The sequence below is a fragment of the Pristis pectinata genome, chromosome 17, assembly GCF_009764475.1.
Source record: "Pristis pectinata isolate sPriPec2 chromosome 17, sPriPec2.1.pri, whole genome shotgun sequence".
Classification (NCBI taxonomy): Eukaryota; Metazoa; Chordata; class Chondrichthyes; order Rhinopristiformes; family Pristidae; genus Pristis; species Pristis pectinata.
In genome coordinates, this window is record NC_067421.1 from 31531780 (window position 1) to 31551985 (window position 20206).

Sequence of the window (20206 nt, forward strand, 5' to 3'; positions counted from 1 at the left end):
CATGAATATAAAATAATGCTAAAAATACAGCTTTGAGCAACCATTTCTTACAATAGAATGAATTTGAATAGTAGGGTAAGTTTTCTGATCTTGTTTTTAGCAGAAAGCCACTGTAAATGAATTAAATGCGATAAGATTAAAACTGTCATGGAGATTCTCTCTTCAGACAGCTCAATCCTGAAAATATTGATCTGTGATTTATTCTATAAGTAGAGGAGATGGGTAATGTAAAATAATATTGTAATGTCAAATATAATTGAAATCTTAAGACAAAATCTCCTTAATTTAATAGCATTATTTTGAATGCTGTGAGGTTGCTGATCTCCAACAAGTTGTCATCTGTTGAAGCCAGAGTGCTTCCCTTTGACGCAGGTGTGGCTGGGCTGCAGTTGCGATGCACAAGTAAATAAGAGTGGCCTTTGGTTTGGTTGCATTGGAGGTGGTAGGAAGTGAAAACAATCTGTCCTTATTTCCAAAGGAGTTTTTTTTAAAAAAAAAGTCCAAGTGTTACATTGAATTAATTCTTGATCTTTAATTTTCAATATGAAAATGTATTATATCTTTACCACATACTCAAGTAAAAGCTAAAAGCCATTCACCTTGTTTTAACTTAGAATTTTATAGTGTAAAAGGAAATAATCCATCCCATCATGCCTGTGCCTGTTTTTAAAAGAGCTTGCCAGTGTGTCTTGCTGGTTTGTTTGTTCCCCATTACCATTCTTAAACTGAACCCTGCAACAATCTAATTCCTGAGTGATAATTAGGACTTCATGGTCACTTGACACAGAAGCCAAACAGCCCTGAATAATATCACAGTTTACATTACCTCAAGAGGACAGTTTTACTGCCTTTTGTCATGATTGTATTAGACGAAGAATGTGGCAGAAGATTAGGTAAGCCAATTAATGGATCACATAATCAGAAAAGAGGAAAGTCAAGTACAAAGAGGAAAGTCAAGTACAAAGAGGAAAAAAAGATATGATGCTTGCAAAATGACAAGACACTGAAATTACACATGTTGTAAAAGTTAAGGTATGTACAATCCGGATCAGTCATCTGAAAGAAATCTTGTACTCTTTCTTCTTGAGGCTCATGCTGAGCTTCAGGTATCTGGTGTCTTGGTTTCATGTGTGAGCCCCCATGGTGACTTTTAGGCTGGTTCCTCCTGAGAAGAGTCACAAACAAGCTCAGTGTTGCTCTGAACCAACATATAGATGCCAATATTTTCAAAAAGGTTTCAACAGGTAGTAATTAAGAGAATTGAAGCTAATAGAAACTTTCATACTGCCAAACCAACTAATTCGGTGCAATCCCAAGCATGATTCTTGTTCTGATTTATTTCTTCACTAACTCACATTTACCCACTGACCCTTAGCAGCAAGAAACTTTGTAATTGCAGTACATTAATTGTTAGCTAAACTGTCTAAAATAATTTTCTTATTCCACAACCTTCTGAGGAATCTCCAACTTCTGTCAATATTATTGAAGAGGACTTCAAGGTTCAAAAACAAGTTCTTATGATTAAAAAATCAAAGGATGTATACTTTTTTTTAAAAAGTAATAATCCACGAAGAATCCTTTAGAGCATTGTGAGGCGTATTAAAACTTCGAGTATACTCATTGAGTAAAAGCCTGCATGAACACTAAACCTAAAATCAACAAAACTCTCATTACCTTTAAAATATCTGTACTTTTTCCTTTGTCATTAACATAATGGAGTTGTACAGCACTGAACTAAGCCCTTCGGCTGACCATATCAATATTAAACATCAAATACCCATTTAGAACAACAACATTTACCAGCCCTTGGTCCATAGCCGTCTTCACCCTGATGATTCAAGTGCTTGTCCAAATATTCTTTTAAATGTTGTGACAGTATCTGCCTCCAACATCTTCTCAGACCATGTGTTCCAGTTTGCAGCCACCCCCAGGTGGAAAAGAAAATCCTCAGATGCCCTCTATCCTCTTACTCCTTACCTTAAATCTATGCCCTGTAGTCTTGGACATCTCCATTATAATGAAAATGTTCTCACTGTCCACTCTACCTATGCACTTTGTCATACATTGACACGTATTGAATTACAGATATTTATTTAAATTTTTGTCTTAGCCTTCAGCTATTGTGTGGGTACTAACTGAACTGAAAAGGTACAAAGAAATACACATTAGAGTGTCTTTGCAGGGACCAATAATGAAAGAACTTAAGAGGGAAGAAATTCTCTGTTGTGCACAATGCACAGAGGTTTATGGCCAATGTGTAAATGCTATGCCCCACAGATACTGGGTTGCTTTTGAAGTATTATTCATTATAAGTCAACTGACATCACTCGTCACTTTGAAAACAGGTAGACCACATCAGGAATGTGTGATCAATTTTAGTTCCCTTACATAGTCTGATAAAGTGGCCTTTGAAAGGTCTAGAGGAAAGCTGCGTGAATGTTTTCCAGTTTAACAAAACTTAGCTATGTCATCTTAAGGGCCATAATCATTTACTTTAGAGATGTGTAGACTTGGAGCTGAAAGACCATTCCAGTTTAGCAGATTGAGTAGGACCAGGAGAGCTGAGTTTAAACTTTGCAGGAGTATGAAATGAATGGGTGTAAGGTGGATCTTTTCCAGAAGTATTGTGACTTTGAAATGTGTTGCCATCTGGTGTGATGGATGGTGTCTCGTTGTGTTCATTCAAGAGGAAACTGGATCAGTTATTGACTGGGAAAGAATGAATTAAGGGTCTTTGTAGATTGTATTTGTCCCATTTTATCACCAGGGTTTTTTTTGATCACTTGATAGAGCTGGAGAGAATTATCCAGAGTAATGTATTGGCTCATAAAAGGAGAAAGGGAATGGCTAGTTATAAAACTTGTGAGGTAATGATTAGCGGGGTAGGTTCGTTGATGCAGCTGTTCTGTTCTTGCCTGTTTTCTGCATTTATTGACCAAGTGCCCAAAGTGATAAGTTCTTCAGACAATGCCATTCTGGCCACGAGAACAACATTAAACAGTTCACAGTTGTAGTTTCCAAATTCAGTTACTTTACAGAATATCTAAAAATATCTTGCAAGATATTGGACCAAATGACAGTGGCCATTATAGCTGAATTACCAGATTTGTTACTAATATCAGCATACAATTGGGGAAGGGCCTGTTTAACTTTGATTTCTTGATGTGTTAGTGTCCAAGACAAAGGTGGGTGGTTTATACTGTAAATGGACACAGGGCTCTCTATTCTATACAAAGACTGAAGAAAACATGAAAACAGCTTTTACTCTTTAAACAAAACTTGGAAAATTCAATACCATCTATTTGATTTGATGTGATTACCCAAGAATTATTCCACTTTGATATACCTTACCTGCAACACACCACTGTTGGTAATGTTATCTAAATCAACATTGTTTGTAATTGTGTGGAGATACTGGTCCCAATTCCTGTTCTGTTCCACATTCATTATGTGACAGTTTATTTTCTTTCTTAATTACCTGTGAAGTTTTTAAAAAGTTTCATGAATATCCTTAAGTAATAAATGCAAATGCACCATTGCACCAAGTGTAGGCAGAAGAACATCTTGGTACAATAGTTCTATTTGTAACTTGAGATTTTCATTTTCATATTTTCAAAATTGTTCAAACTTTAGATTGTATGCCATTGAAATCCCCATATTGCTGAATAATAAAGGGAGATGTCTGTGTACACATTGGCATCATTATTTATTCAATGAGTTCTCCATAACTTTGACAAATAATTCCAATAGTTTACAACCCTTTAGGTAAACACATTCCTCTTTGTCCATATTTTGGTTTTAAATTCTCCAACCTGAGGAAACAGCCTCTCAGCATCCACCCTGTAAATCAGTCTCAGAACAATGAGATCAGCTCAGAATTTCCCAGACTCCAGTGAGTATAAATTAGTTTTACTCAATCTCTTCTCATAGGACAAACACATCCCAAGAATCAAACTTGGGAATCAATGCTGCACTAATTCCAAGGCAACTATATTCTTCAAAAATCAAAAACTGCAGATGCTGGAAATCTGAAATCAAAACAGAAAATGTTAGAAACACTCGACCAGTCAGGTAGAATCTGTGGAAAGAGAAACTGAGCTAGAGCTTTAGGTCAAAGACCTTTTGTCAGAATTATATTCTTCCTTGGATGGAGATATAAACAGCACTTAGTACTCCAGGTACTTAACGTGTGGTATCTCACCAGTGTACTGTATAATTACTTGGAAGATTTCCTTCCTTTTGTACAACTATCTTGCAATTGAATCCAATTTTTTTTTTACTGTTAACTAGCCATTTTTTCATGGCTAATTAACAGTAGGATTTAAAGTTATACAGAGAAGCATATACACAGAAATGATCAAGTACCCTGTGGCCTTTTATAGTTCATATGAAAGTGGTGCCTGTGTAAAACAACCAGCCATTGGTGACTGTACTAGACGGAGACATAGTGTAGAACTTTGCTTGGTTACTTATGAGAGATGGAGAAATTTTCTGACTTGCCCCAGGTGATTAATTGTGATTGTACAGAGTTTATAATGGTGAAAAATTGTAGTTACCTGAACCAACAATGATTACATGCAGTTTTACCATTTCTTGCTTTGAAATATTTGTGCTATTTCAAAATATAGGTCATTTTTTCTCTTTCCTCTGACACATAGATCTTATAAAGCCAAGAGTACCTTCAGTCTTGTTATGCAACTGGTTGTAGCAAAACTTGGAGTTTATTTCCTGATTTTTTTTTTCCCCATTGGCAAGCTATTAGCCTACTATGTATCTTCCTTGAAATCTTGGTCAAAATCAAAAATCTTATTGTGTAGTGAACAGTGAAAGATGACCACAGTTCTACAAATATATAGTCAAGCTTGTCATGTATGCAGTACTGAGGAGCGGTTCACCACTGGATATTCTAGGGACTAAATTGGACTTGGTGTCTGAAAATGAGCACAGAGATACAAAGTACAATAACCAGTGTCTACTGATTGCAATATAAACATTCAAATATATAACCACCTTTTCCTTCCAATAATTTCTACCTGTAGCCAGCCTCCAACTGTGCATCAGCAGCAGGCCAGTATTATAGTTTGATAGTATCAATTAAAGGTAACTTGCAAAGTTCAGAAATCAAAAAATTGCAAATACTGGAAATCTGAGATAAAAACAAAGTGCTAAAAATACTCAGCAGGCCAGGCAGCACCTGTGGAAAGTGAAACAGTTAATGTTTCGAGTAAACGGCATTCATTAGAGCTGGTCTGATCCTCTTAATTGGGAAGGGGACAGGAATCATGGCTAGAAGTAGACATTGATTTCTGGAGAAATTATTAGAACTGGAGAACAATATAGAAGAGAGAGCAAGGTTTTCATAAATTGAACTGGAAATCATAACATGGATTTAGAAAATGGAATGGGAATCTCAATCCACAGTGAATATAGAGACCAACTATATTTGCATTCAAAAGCCAGTCGTAGCCAATCAATATGAGGCGTCTAATCCAAAGAAGTGCTACATGAAGTACGGCAGCCTCATACAATTGGTTCAAGATCAGTTAACAGGTTATGGGTATGCTATGTTGGCGCTGGAAGGGTGGCAACACTTGAGGGCTGCCCCTAGAACACCCTACACAAAACACACAGTGAACTGCATCTTTTCAATGCATCTTCACATCCTCTCAGTTACACCACTAGCCTTAAATATACTGTTCTTTTCACCACAACCTTATCACTCACCTCCCAACAGTACATATCAATCAGGACCTGTATCATGCCTTTGTTTGTAATGTTTGCCTTCACGCACTTGGCATGCTGCCAATCTCACTCCCACATTCCAATTTCAGGTAACCCTCACCTCAAGTGAATTTACCCTCCATCCCCACTTCTTCCAATCCTCCCATTTTTCTCCCCTTTCCCATACACACCCCCAGCCTCCCACCACCCATTTTCATCCCCCTCTTCCTGGTTCCATCCATTTACTATCCACACATTTCACCCACCAGTCCCCCCTTCCCCTCTCCATCGAGTTCTGATTCCATATGCCCTTCACATCTCCTCTGATGGTTCCCATTATCACATTCCTTACTCATCAGATTCTGGCACTGATATCCTTTGTGTTCCTGCTTATATCCTCCCAGCTATCTCCACTTTCAGAACCCACCCCTCCCCCTGGCTCCATCTGCCTTTTTTTTCTTGTCTGCCTCCAGCTATAATCCACCTGCCTGTGTCTGCAAATTCTATCCCTGTCCTTCCCCTACCTGGTTCAATCTGCCCATCATCCTTCACCCCTCCTCGGTCTACCAATCACCTCTGGCTCCTGTCTCACCACTCCCACTCTCCTCTTTATACCAGCTATCTCCCCTCTCCACTCTTTGTCCTGATGCAGGATTTTGACCCAAAACATCAACAATTCTTTTCCCCCCCCACAGCTGCTGTTTGACCCACTGAGTTCCTCCAGCAGATTGTTTGTTGCTGCAGATTCCAACATCTGCAATTGGTTGAGGGAAGAACATTAACCAACACGGGCAGAAGTTTCCTGGTTATTTGAATATAGCTGTAGGCCATTATGTTGAACAGAAACCCCATCTACAAGTTCAAGTTAATTTTTCAACTGGAAAGTGACATTTCTGCAGCATGTTTCATTGGTAAATTTAAATGTTATTCATTAGCCACTAAAATATCAATTCTGAACTGTGAACCCAGATCAGCTAAAGTCAGTTCCATCACAAACACCTCCTGCCATCTGATCAAAGCAAAGGTGGACAAGTAAACTGCAGAGTCCCTGGATTAGAGGAACACAAACACTATTTTTAATTACACACAGCAGAAGATAGGAATTTGTATATTTGATCTTTCACCTCTTCAAACTTCTTTTCACTGTAAACATCATTCTTGTTCATGAAGGTCAGCAAAATCCAGTCACACAGGAATGACCCCTAAATGAAGGGAATACAAATTAATTACTCCAAATATTTACATGTATATTGGAAAGTCCCAAGCAAATTGTAGTAGTTCACAGGTTAATGGATGAAAACCCTGTAAAATAGCTTTTATTTTTATCATGTGGAAGAAAATAAGGCATAGAGCAAGAGGAGGATATAAAGCCTTATGAGTCTGCTTTCATTCAATGTGTGTGTGGCTGATCTGTGACCTCAAGTTCAGTTTGCCCATCTACTCCCCTTAAGGTCCAAAATATATCGTGCACCATCAGTGAGAGTTGGTGGGAGGGAGATCAGATAAGAAAAAAAAACCATGAACCCTATAAGTGAGTGGTATGAAATTCACTCATTTCATGAAGCATCGTCACTTGGCAGAAGTATGGGTAAGAAACCAAGATCTGATCTTTCAAGTCTTCTCAGAATCTTTTCATTCTTTGGGCCAGATATTAATTCATTTTGTCTCTTAGTGGTTATGCCTTTTTTTTTTACTGCTGCACATTCTCAGCAATCCAGAGGCCCTGCTGCCACAGCCGGCCCATGATGCAGAGCGGTTCTCAAGCAGCAACTGGCCTCGGGAGGAATAAATAAATGGGTCTGATCTCATAGCCAGAACAGATGTGTTTACAAAGTGTTCAAGACTAGGAAATTAGGAGGGTATTTGATATTTTCAGAAGGCTAGGCAATAAAAAAATGAAATGGGATAGCTCTGTTAAATAAAGGACAAGGCCAACAGTAGTGAGGAACGATCTTGGCTCAGAACTTGAAAATGTAGAATCAGTTTGGGTGGAGGTAGCAAAGATAGCTCTGCCCTTCCCTGACTCACTCTGGTTTTGTTAACCCTGCAGTTGTCCTGATTCATTGCCTTCTCCTTTTATCTTTGCCCTTCTAAATACCCCTTTACCTAAACTCCTTTCTTCTATTTCCAGCCTAGCTTCCCTCCTTTCTGATTCTTCTCTCCGGTTCCCATCCCAAAGCCAAGCTACTTTTACACTTTCCACAAAAGCCCAAGCAAAACACCCAATGAGGACATTGGACCCATTCCCACTGAGGTGCAGCTCACCTGACTTGTAGAGATCCTACCCCCACCCCGCCCAAGAAACGGCTCCAATTCCCCTGCCATTTAAAGCCCTCCCTCCTACACCATTTCTCTGGCTGCATGTTCATCTATTCGACCTTGTTGCTGGTTTGCAGACATTTAGAAGCAGTTGAAAGATATTTAAACATTTAAAAATATTTTAGATCAAAGTGTATTTAATAACATGCATAACTTTAATTAAGTATAAATATTAAATTATATAAAAGGTGGGGAGGAGAACAGTTTGCTTCTCTTACCATTATAATGAAGGTTATGATCCCTTTGAAAAGAATGGGGCCATGCCAGATACACAAGCTGAGAAGTCTGCATTGAGGTTCATCCAGCCCTTGAGCCTAGTGTGATCAGGAGCTGCCCTAGACTCTTGTGCTGAGTACAGGGATCTAGCAGCAGATCAGATCCTCTGGCATCTGACTTGCCGATTACACCTTGCAGTGCACAGGCACAGAAGTCTAGAACATGCTGATATGCAAACTGGAGCAAACCAAAGTTTCCCCCCTCTGCCCACCCCCCCAACTACCAGCTAGCCATCAGTCTAATTAAGCCTCTCAGTGAATATTACTTACCCTACACCGTCTCCATCTTCTTTTAATCTACAAACTTACCTTGCATTGAACACTACATCATCCAAGAATGAGTTTACATAAAGATATTTACTTCACAGGCTTAATAATCCAGACCAATTTAAACAGTTCCACCTCAATACATCACATTGTAAGATGAAACCCCTGACATTGTAAAAATGTACATACTATGACTTCAAGCAATACCGCACATGATTCATCAGTGTTATGTATAAACAAAGGTACTTACAATCCCAATAGATGTGAGGGCTGAAGCAACATTAATAATCATTGGAATGATATTAAACTTTCCTGCCTAAAATGGAAAGTGAAGTACTTTAGTTTCCTATTTACTTTAATTATTCACTTGGTTATTTCCACTTTTTACTGCATTTAAATTAAAATGATAAAAACTAATTAGAAAGCCTCTGACTTTGAAGATGGCACCATGGCAGTTTTAAAATATGAAACTGAGGTCACTAGGTTGCTGCTTCTCTAATACAGATCTTGGATATATTGCTAGGGATATTTGGGCTTTGCTTGGCATCTCCTTCAAAGTAGAGAGATGGTACTTTTGCAAAGTACCTTTCCTGTGTAAGTTCATAAGTTTCTCACTGCCTTGACCACTGAAAATGGTCACCCTTGCATGGAGGAAGATGGAAATTCAAGAACTTGATACTCTAAATGTTTCTGTTAAAAGACAGGTTAACATATAACTTTCTATTATTGATAAGGATTTGTAAGATACTACAACACATTAGACTGGGCAATGGATTCTGATCACACTGAAAGTGGTAAATAGCTCACTGGTGTGCAGGAAACTCCTTTACATTATCAGTTAATTAATACACTGATTTAAATATTTGAAGTTAATAACATAATAAACAAATAGTATTTTAATTAATAGTTAATGCACAATTAATAACATACTGTTAATAACATACTGTTTAATAACATGTCATAAGTTTTACCATACAGTTTGTTTTCCACAGTGGTAGGTGCCCGGAACATGCTGCCAGAGGTGGGGGTGGAAGCTTCAAGTTCAAGTTCATTTTCATAGGCATACATAGATGGTATAAATGCCATGAAAATTAGCTTCCTGTAGCAGCAGCACGTTACATTTATATATATGACAAACATAAATTAACATATACTTAAATTAACATAAATTATATGTAACTTACACAACAAAATAAAGATATCAGTGCAAGTTGAGAGAGAGAAAAAGACTACAGACACAATAGTGTTTAACAGGCATTTTGACAGACACATGAAAATGCAGGAAATGGAGTGATATGGATCTGTGCAGGCAGATGGGATTAGTTTAATTTGGCATCATGGTTAGCACAGACAAAATGGGCCAAAGGGCCTGTTCCCATGCTGTACCGTTCAATGTTCTATGTTTAAAGTTGTAATTGTTGGGTGAAAGATACTTATTGGCACTGGATATATTTCCTGTTTTATTTTAAAGAGGGGAGCCAAGTTGCTGTGTAACTAACTGGAGAGCCAATGGTGCTATTATTTCTAAATGTTTCTATGACATCCACGATAGCCCATTTGTTTTCAGTGGGAGTTTGAGTTAACTGCACAGCACTTGATGAACGCAGGACCTCCAAAAAAGCAGTCTTAGTTACTTTTAGTTGTTAATGAGAGGGCATGATTTTATAGACCTTTATAAACTTCTTCACATCCAGAAATGAAGCGCCAAATGAATCCTTGTACGTCAAGCCAAAAAATACTAAGTTTAGTCCAAACTAGGTGACTCTCTGCTATATATAATTTATGTCTTAGTACCACTCTGTATCAAGGAATGATTTTAAAGCATTTTTTTTTTTAAGTTACAGTCCTAAACACTGCTCGATTACATTGGTTCATGACAGATTTTGCATTTGATGATTATGCAACCAGGTTCAGTGAAAAATTCTGAAAATAAATCACTTCTCAAAATGAGCATAACTTTGACCTTGTCAACTTCAGCAAAGGCAGAAAATCCGCCTCTTTGTGTGGAAAGAGGCTTCAGCAAACTTTGAGTCCACTACTTTAGTGGTCATTGACACACCAAGGCAGAGCTTAGTATTTAGCCCAGGCTACCTCACCCGCTGCTGGCTAGTTTCACTGAAGTCAATGGCAACACAATGTTGGAAACTCCTGACTGAAAAACAGCTTCCAGTCATTCACCTGATTCCATTCACAGGTAGAAGCTTGTAGAACTGCCAGATTTGGAGTATAACACTGCTGTCAAACATAAGAGCTCTAACATCTCAAAATATCATTGTAAAATGCTGGTTCATTCTAATCCCCACTAGTATTTTCTTCCAAGCAATTGACTGTAAAATAGATTTTCTTGCTAAAGTAATTTTATTCACCCTGGAAGAGAAGAAAACTGAGTTGAGATGTAATCCAAGTCTTTTAAGATGTTTTGCCACACAGATAATGTGGGTGCATCCAAATTAATTTAAGTCGTCTACCCAGAATTATAATAAAATAAAACTAGAATGGCAAGATTAGAAATCAAAACGTTTCCAAATGAAGGTCAGACATGCCAAATCAATGACTCAAAACTAAACAGGAAGGTGACTAGTCAGAACAACAAAGAAATTTTAAGGGGATATTGGCAAGATAAATGAGTGGGCAACAATGTGGCAATGGAGCCACTTTAATTCCCCATCCCACTCTGATCTGTGGTCTCCTACACTGTTATTATGTAACCCAACACAAACTTGAGGAACAGCACCTCATCATGTGTCTGGGTACATTACACCTTTCAAGCTTGAATAACTAATTCTCCAACATAAGATGCTTTCTCTGTCTGCATCAGAACTGGCTATTTTTTGATCTAAGTCGTCTGTCTGTGATATTGGCTCAGTTTTTTCCCCTCTCCATTAGCACATCCTGACCTGCTATTAGGAACACATCACACTTCTTTGTCCACCTCTAAACTGTTCATTAAGAATGCATCCCCACAGCAACCCTGACCCCAATCTATCATAGATATTCCCTATGTCCTATGTCATATCCATCCCTACCCCCTGACTCCCACCTTCTGTAACCTAAAATTAACCTTTTTCTCTTTTTCCCAGCTCTGAAGAAGGGTCTTCTACCTGAAACCTTAACTATGTTTCTCTTTCCACAGATGCTGCCTGACCTGCTGAGGGTTTCTAATATTTTCTGTTTTAATGGCAAATAGATTACAGTGTGAAAAAATGAGGTTATCTACCTGTAGAAGAAACAAAAATGTGAGAGCTTGGGAAACGTTAATATTCAAACGTACTTGGGTGTCCTCGTACATGGGTCACTGAAAGTTAACATGCAGATCCAGCAAGCGATTAGGAAGGCAAATGGCAGCTTAGTCTTTATTGCATGAGGATTTGAGTAGTTTCACTACAATAATATAGCACCTTAGTGGGACCAAACCTGGAGCACTGTGTACTATTTTGGTCTCCTTTCCTAAGGATATACTTGCTGTAGAATGCAGCAAAGGTTCACCAGACTGGTTTCTGTCCATCAGAGATTGAGAAGCTAGAACTTTATCCTCTAGAGTTTTGACAGCATTGAAAGATACAGAATCCTGAGATGACTTTACAGGGTGGATGCAGCAGGGATGCTTCCCTGGCTGAGGTGTCTACATCCAGAGGTCAAATTCTCAAATAAGGAGGTGCATTTAGAAGTGAGATGAGGTGAAATTTTTTGGATAGAGTTGATGAGTGATGAATCTTTGGCATTCTCTATTCTAACGTGCTGTGGAGCCTCAGCCATTGATTGGATTCAAAACAGAGCCCAATAGATTTCTGAATGTTAGAGAAATTAAGGGATGTGGGGATAGGACAAAAGGGATGTTGCAATAGAAGATCAGCCATGATCTTGATAAATGGTGGAGCAGACTTGAGGGGCTGAATGGCCTCCTCCTACTCCCATCCCTTGTATTTTTTTGTTTTCATCAACTGACAGGAGTTAGTTATGGTGATGACAAACTTTTTCAAAAAAGGTACTGAATCAAAATATACAGTAGTTGTGAAAATGATTGAATGCTTTAATATAGATGTTGTGATAATTTACTAAATGATTTATCCACTCCTTCATTGCAAATATTAGAATATTGGAATGCAAGATCCTAATGAACAATATTCATTACATTACACTGATAGCCAGGACATTTTGCTGAAGAGTTTGAGAGAGAGACTTCACCTGCCTCTAACTGTATTAGAGAATCAGTGACCCTAGAGGAGTAAATTTGATGGGTGTGTGACCTCTTCCTAAATCTAGACTTGCACTTCAATGAAATTAAACTATATATGAATAAGGAAAATTGTAAAGCATTCCTAAAAACTGCTGCTGGAATTAGTGTGACAATATCACAAGTTATTTTCTGGACATCTCATGTAGCAAGGGGCCTATAGATGGTATTTGCCAACACACAAAGGGAAATATGTGGGTGAGGCAACTACATAATAGGAGCTCTCAGCATTCTTTGCAAACAGTGGAGTATTGAAATGATTTAACACTGGGTCTGAGGTTTGTACAATATCTACAAAAATACAAATTACAGAGATCCAACAACTGTAGCATCCAGAATTGTTGGGATACTTTTGCAGACAAACAATTCCCCAGGGATTTTTGAGTTACATTTTCTTGAAAAATTAAGCAACTGAGAAATTAATGTACCCAACAGATTGCATATAGTCCAGGGGCACTTAACTAAATTGCTGGTTAGCAGAGCCAAGGGACTGCCATATGTTTGCAAAAAGTATTCCTACAGTTTAACCAGTGAAAACCAGCAGCTGACAGTGGTGGCATAAATAATTCAGTATGCATTGTCAGTGTAGGAGCCCCAGATTGTTTTCCCAAAACAAAAATTGTGTATAGGATAAGTTAAATGAAAAATGTGGAGCCGGCTCAGAGGTTGACTAAATTTTGATTACTGTCTGCATATTTGAGCAAACTACACAAGGCAAGAAATTAAAGCAGAAGCAGGTAGAAAAAGCAGAAGAGGACATTACTGATGATTAAACACACTGTAAACTGCAGTGCCAAGTCATGCTTATTTTCTAACTTACAACAGTGACATCAGAAGTATTTAATTGCTGTGAAACATTTTGTGAGGCCCGAAGGTCACGACAGTTGCGATGTAATTGCCTTAAATTGCGTAAGTAAGGAATCTGAAGTAATGCAATGTAGGATTTTCAACGGAAACTTTCTTTAAAGGTAGTTAACGAAAGGTGACCATCAATAAACCCTGATGAGTTTATACCAGATATTGTATGTTTGACAGATGCCAAGGAAATCGGCTTCCTTTTCAGGAAAATGCTTCTTATTAGGAAAGAAAGCTGGTGGCAGATACTTGAAGTTTTAATAGTGAATTAAAGAAAAATCAAGTATTTTAGTATTATTTCATTTTAAATAGAGTAACCCTAAAATAAGAATGCAGCCGAACTGTGATGTTTCCACAATATTAGGAAATAACTTTTTTGTTATTTCAGGAACAGCCAATACATACTACTGGCCACAATAATAGTCCATATTGCAACAGTCTGAATATCTCTCTTAAACATACTTCTATTGCATTCATATCCGAAAGTCCAAATCACCGTTCATTGTTTGACTTTTATTTATGGTGTTCGGTATCTGAACCTACCAGTGAAAAGATGATTAATTAGATCAAGAATCCATTATTTACTATGGCCATGATCTTCTGTAGAATCTAGTTAAACATATCAAAAGCAAGAAAGTTGAGGAGTTCATGAAGCACAAAGCTGTAGCACATGCCCATTTGTCATGAGTAAGAACAAAAGAAATGAAACAGAAATGCCCTCTACACCATTCAATAAGATCAGAGCCAATCTTTTACCTCAGCACCACTTTCCTGCACTAACCCCATATTATTTGATTCCCTTAATATCCAAAAACTATTGATTTCAATCTTGAAGAATTCAGTGAGAAAGCTGCCACAGTCCTCCTGAATAGAGAATTTCAAAGATTCATTTCCCTCTGGGTTAAGAAACCACATTTCAATCCTGAACAGTCAGCCCCTTATTTTGAAACTGAACCTGGTCCTGGTGATCCCAGCCAGGGGAAAGCATCATCCCTGCATCTGCACTCTCAAGACCCATAAGAAGTTATGTGTTTCAATGAGATCACCTCTCGTTCTTCTCAACTCATTACTAGTTGAAAACTTGACATTGGAACATGGAATCTGGGGAAAGATGGACAGCAAGTTGGAAGGCACAGATACACCTAAGAACTTTAGACAGGAAAAGGGAGAATATAGATAGAGATGTAATTGTACAGGCTAGTGGGACAAAGGAATATTTGAGATCATAAAGTCGTAAAGCCCAGAAACAGACCCTTTGGCCCACCACATTGATGCTGACCCTTGTACCCATCCACACCAATCCCATTTGCCGCATTATGTCTGGATACAGTAATGATGTTGAAATGGAGAGAAGCATCAATGGGATTTTTGGACGCACTAACCTTAAGCCAGAATTACTTACAGAAAAATAGAATACATTTTCTGAGTATCAGTGCAACCTTCTTTCTGCAGAGGTTAACCAATCATTAAGCAGTTATGTTATTCAACAATACTTCCAAATATAAAATTGATTTTACCTCACCGTGAACGATAATGTCAATTCTTATCCCAAATATTTTTGTTAGTGTCCTATATTCAGTACCGTTCTCCATGAAGTACTTTGTTTTCCTATCAGTCAGATGGAAAATTGCAAGAGGAAAAGAGAGTTTATTTTGGTGGCAGAGCTTTGCTTGAATGTCACACCCGTGCTTGATAAACCTCATTGGTAACAATATGTTGTATAATTTTTGAAGATGTAGTTGTACAAATTTTAAGTGATTGCTATAAATTCAGAAATAAATGGACAACTGAAAATAAATTGCTGGGTTGCATTCAATTCTGAATATCATACATACACAGGAGTATAATCAATTGGAAAAGGAGTTGTTTATAAGTTCACTCGCTCACTCTACAATTCCAAAAAAATCATGGCTACTCTGACCAAGGTAACCACTCTACTTGTCTGATCCTCATAACCCTTGATTTCCCTATTCTCCAAAATATCTACCAATTTAGCCTTGAATATATATAGTGACTTGACACCTTCAGCACTGTAGGTTAGAGGATTCCAAAGATTTAAATCTACAGAAAAAATTCCTGCAATTCTCATTCTTAATTGAGTAACCTTTTATTGAGACTAAGCCCCTCAGTTCAGTATTTCCCCAGTGAGGGGAAACATCCTCATAGTATCCATAGTGTCACTTTAGGAAAGATGTCACAGCATTACACAGGGTCCACGGAAGATTTCCTTACAATCGTATTCATGTTACATGAAGAAAATTGCAAGTCATAGATTTCAGCAACTCATATTGTCTATTTGTAGCAAAGAAGAGTAAGGTGAGAGTTAATAAAAGTTTTTGACATTACTGTGAGGTTTTGACTACATAGAGAGAAGCAGTTTTCACCAGCTGAAAGGTCAGTAACCAGAGCACATAAATATAGGATAATGCCTCAATGAACCAGAATGGTAGATGAGAAATTTGCTTATGCATCTTCTGATGATCTGAAATTGACTGCCTGAAAATAGTGCTGAAGGCAAATTCAATAGTCACTATCACTCAACACAAAGTACTTTAAATGCAGATAAGTATTTCACAAGAAATTACCAAGAAAAAATTAGGGCAAATTACCAGGCATGTTGACACAGGCATGAATGGATAAAATTGGGCAGCTTAAGAAGACACAATTGCAGGATGGGAGAAATTCTAGGGAGTTTTACACAGAGAAGATTAGACAGATAGGAAGGTTCAAGCCACTATTTGAAAAAAAGAAAAACATTTTAAAATGAAAGTGTTGCTTAAATGGGAGCCAACAATAACAGGTGTGTTAGGTGTACAAAGCAGTGCAAGTTAGGACATAAAGTGACCTTGACAAATGTCCAGAAGGGCAAATGTTGGAAACTGGCCAGGGGTGCATTGGTCTAGGAATGGAAAACACTGAACTCCCAGTATCTTATTGAAAAATTGGAAATTACATTCCATGAAGTTTAAACCTATTGCAAAAAATCATGGAAACTTTAAATTATTACCCTGGTTGCGGGCTATAAAACTGGCCCTACCCCAGGATGAATTAATTGTATTTTGGAGTTTCTACCAATTATGATTGCTTGCAGGAAAGCTCTAAAATTTAAAGCTAGGACTCTGGACCCAAGAATACTTAGTATATCTAAAAGAACATCATTAAAAACCTTGTGAAACTTGATTCTAAATAACTGTGTACTGTACATCAGATTAACCAAAAAATATATTTCTACATTCTTTAAAAATAATTTCCAATAATTTACAATTGGGTTCCTCACAGTTACTGAATTGACACCGATTTAAAATGCTTACCTTTTGTGGCAAACCCATTTTCAGTTGCCTAAATTAAATTTGCCAAATTTGAATGTATAGCAGGGAGTTTTTAAACAAAGTAGTTTTTTTTAAATATAGCAAATACATTTTAAGATGTTGCTCAGTTGCTGAGGTTCTGGGCAGTTTGCATTGGTTAATATACAAATCTGGAGGCTGAGGGGACTGCATTTTTAAAGCAAGTGCAATTTTAGGCACACATAGGCAGATTTATCAATTATCAAATCTCTTCCCCAACAGTCTCATCCCTTAGCAGCTTCTATTAGTTTTTCAGGCACTATTATTGTAGGATGAACGTACCATCCTTACTGACAACAGTGGGGTGATAGGAAGTGTTGGGTGGAGGGTTGACCTTGTGCAGTTGTACTTCAGGTACAAACGGACATATGGCTAGTGAATCCTTAGTGATTAGCCAACTTTATTCTGTGTCACAGGTGTCTTCTCTTGTTTGCCAACTTCTTATCTGTTCTCCTGCTGTAACCTTTTATCCATCCTTGTGTCCTCTGCTTGTGTAACATTTCTAATTATTGCTTTTTTTTGTGCCACCATCCAGTTATCATCTCCTTGCACTTATGTTCTCTCTTTTTTCTCTCTCCTTTAGTCCCCTTTTCCTGGCTCTGTTCCTCTTTTAAAACTTCTTCTGTAACACCTTTCAATTCTTCCAGTTATTAACCTGAAACATCACCACCACCGTCCAGTCTCTTAGATGCTACCTAACTTTGTGAGCTTTGCAGAATTTTCCACTTATGGAGCACGTTATTCTTATCAACCTGAGGTTATGGCACTGTTCCCCACCCTAACTATCAAAGCTTGTAGCAATGAAGCCATTTGCTCACCTTCAGAATATTAAGTGCTGTGAATTGTAAATTGTCTAAGTCAGTAATGGGTTTAAAAAAACAAATCTTTACATACCTACTCTTTTGAAATGTTACTCCTCTCTCCTTAAGTTCTAAGTTCATTATCTTACATACTGTTGTTACATGTCAGAGGTATTTTAGACACAAGCTTGGTGTCAACTAACCGCTGCATCCCAATTTACTTTAATCTGTTGCTTCAATTTAGTTCCGCCTTAGTAATGTCCTCACCTTCGTTCCACACACTGGTCCATCTAGCTTGGCTTTGCTAAATGCTATTCATTTGATCTACAGCTTAAATCTTATGTAGCAACACAATGCAAATTTACACACATTAGAGCAAACGCCTGAAAACCAAGGATGAACTGACCTGAAGTTATATCCTGAATCAAGTCTTCTAAAGGAATATTGAGGGTTACATTCTGAAGCTGCCTTATCCAGGTCACATTTCCAGTTTATAATTACTCCCAGAACTCCTCCCTGCAGTGTACAGAAACAAACAGGTAAAAGGACAAGTGGAATTATTGCATCACTGAAAACAAAGTATAGTTCTCCCATTTAATTTTGATGGTTGGGTAACCCATGATACATATGATTCATACTGCTTGTCTGGAGGACTGAAAATACTTAAACATTAGCTTTGTATGAGCTAACCACTGGTTGCTTTATGTTCTCTTGTTCAGGTTCTTTTCATAAAGCTGATAATGTCTCCATTATGTCTCCCTGTGAAACACTGACTCTCTCTCTCACTTTCTCCCTCGCTCTCTCACACAAACACACACACACAAACAAACAAACCCATTCTCTCATTCCCACACACCCACAAAAACAATTTTCCGAGATAAACTCTAACTTCAATGGACTGGATGAGTGTAAGAACATAAGAAAATAGAAGCAGGAGTAGGCCACTCAATCTCTCAAACCTGCCCCACCATTCAATATGATAATGGCTGAACTGCCCCAGGCCTCATCATCTCTTCTGTGCCCTCAATTTCTGAACATTTGCAAATTTATCTACTTCTTTAAATACACCCAATGATATAGCCTCCACAATCCTTTGTGAATTCCAGAGATTCATCACTCTCTGCAAGAAGAAATTTCTACACACCTCAATTTTAAATGACCACCTTCTAATCTTGTCATTATGTCTCCTTGTTTGAGAATCTCCCACTGCCCCCCTAAGGATCTTATGTGTTTCAATAAGATGACCCCTCATTCTTCTACACTCCAAAGAAAAATGAGGGGTGATCACCACCAACGCTCCTATATCCTTTCTTAAATAAGGGGACCAGAACTGGGCACAGTATTCCAGGTGTGGCTTCACCAACACCCTGCACAATAGTAACAATACTTCCCTATTTCTAACCTCCGATCCTCTGATAACAAAGGCCAAGATGTCATTTGCCTCCCTCACCACTTGCTGCACCTGCCTGCTGACTTTTTGCAATTTGTGCACGAGAACACCTGGATGTACTTTGCTCGTCTGCAGTTTTTCTCCATATAGACGATAGTCTACCCAAGATTTCTCTTACTGAAGTGCATGACTTGACTCTTTCCCATATTAAACTGCATTTGCCAAGTTTTTGCCCTATCACTCAACCTATTAATATCTAGTTCCAAAGTCCAAATACCCTCATCACAACATGCCCTCCCACCTATTTTCACGTCATCAACAAACTTGGCTACCTTACCCTCTGCCTCCTCCCCCAGGTCATTAACATCAATTGTAAATAATTGAGGGCCAAGAACTCATCCTTGGAGCACTGCAATAATTAAATCCTTCCAGTCTGAAAAAACATTTATTCTGACCTTCAGTCTTTGATACCATAACCAATCTTCAATCCATGCTTACACACTTACCCTAATGGCATGAGCGCTTATATGGTGAGACTGGACACCACTGAGGTCAAATGAATGGAAGTTGGATTTATTGGAGAGAGGAATAAAAACCTCTTTTCTGTAATTCTGGCTTGTATTTCATTTTGGGTCGGGAGTTTATGGGGCTGCCCTTAAAAGCTTTCTGACAATTGAAGACATTAGCAACTAGAGAATGATGTATAGTTGCCAAGTGAATTTCAATTCACTTAAGTCTAAGATGAATGAGGAGGTCACATAGAAAGTGTCCAAAGAGGAAGAGCTAAGATATCTGTCTATAGTGACACAAATTACCCAGAAGTAATGTAGGTTAAAAAGGCTATAAGTGGTCAAAGTTCTGCCATTCATTTCTAGAAGGACAGAAATGAGAAGAAGTTTGCCCACAAAGAAACAGTCACGGCTCCTCAAGTTAACATTCACTCTGTTAGTTCTTTTGTTTTTCTTTTTAAGACTCACAAAAATATTATTGAAATACAC

The 20206-nt window shown here is 38.0% G+C and overlaps 1 protein-coding gene across 3 annotated transcripts in view; it reads right to left on the reverse strand.

Annotated features, from left to right (window-relative positions):
• Positions 1-507: 507 nt before the first annotated feature.
• p2rx2 (purinergic receptor P2X, ligand-gated ion channel, 2) overlaps positions 508-20206 on the reverse strand; it is a 36661-nt gene continuing 16962 nt past the window's right edge. For 2 of the 3 annotated variants that reach the window (XM_052032012.1, XM_052032011.1), the window contains exons 8-13: positions 18225-18334; positions 15189-15279; positions 8833-8898; positions 6846-6923; positions 3352-3478; positions 508-1165 (exon numbers count right to left, since the gene is read on the reverse strand). In XM_052032012.1, the coding sequence (XP_051887972.1) occupies positions 3386-3478; positions 6846-6923; positions 8833-8898; positions 15189-15279; positions 18225-18334 (438 nt within the window). In that variant the 3' untranslated portion in view covers positions 508-1165; positions 3352-3385. The remainder of the gene's footprint in view (positions 1166-3351; positions 3479-6845; positions 6924-8832; positions 8899-15188; positions 15280-18224; positions 18335-20206) is intronic. The other variant, XM_052032013.1, reaches the window with a different exon arrangement.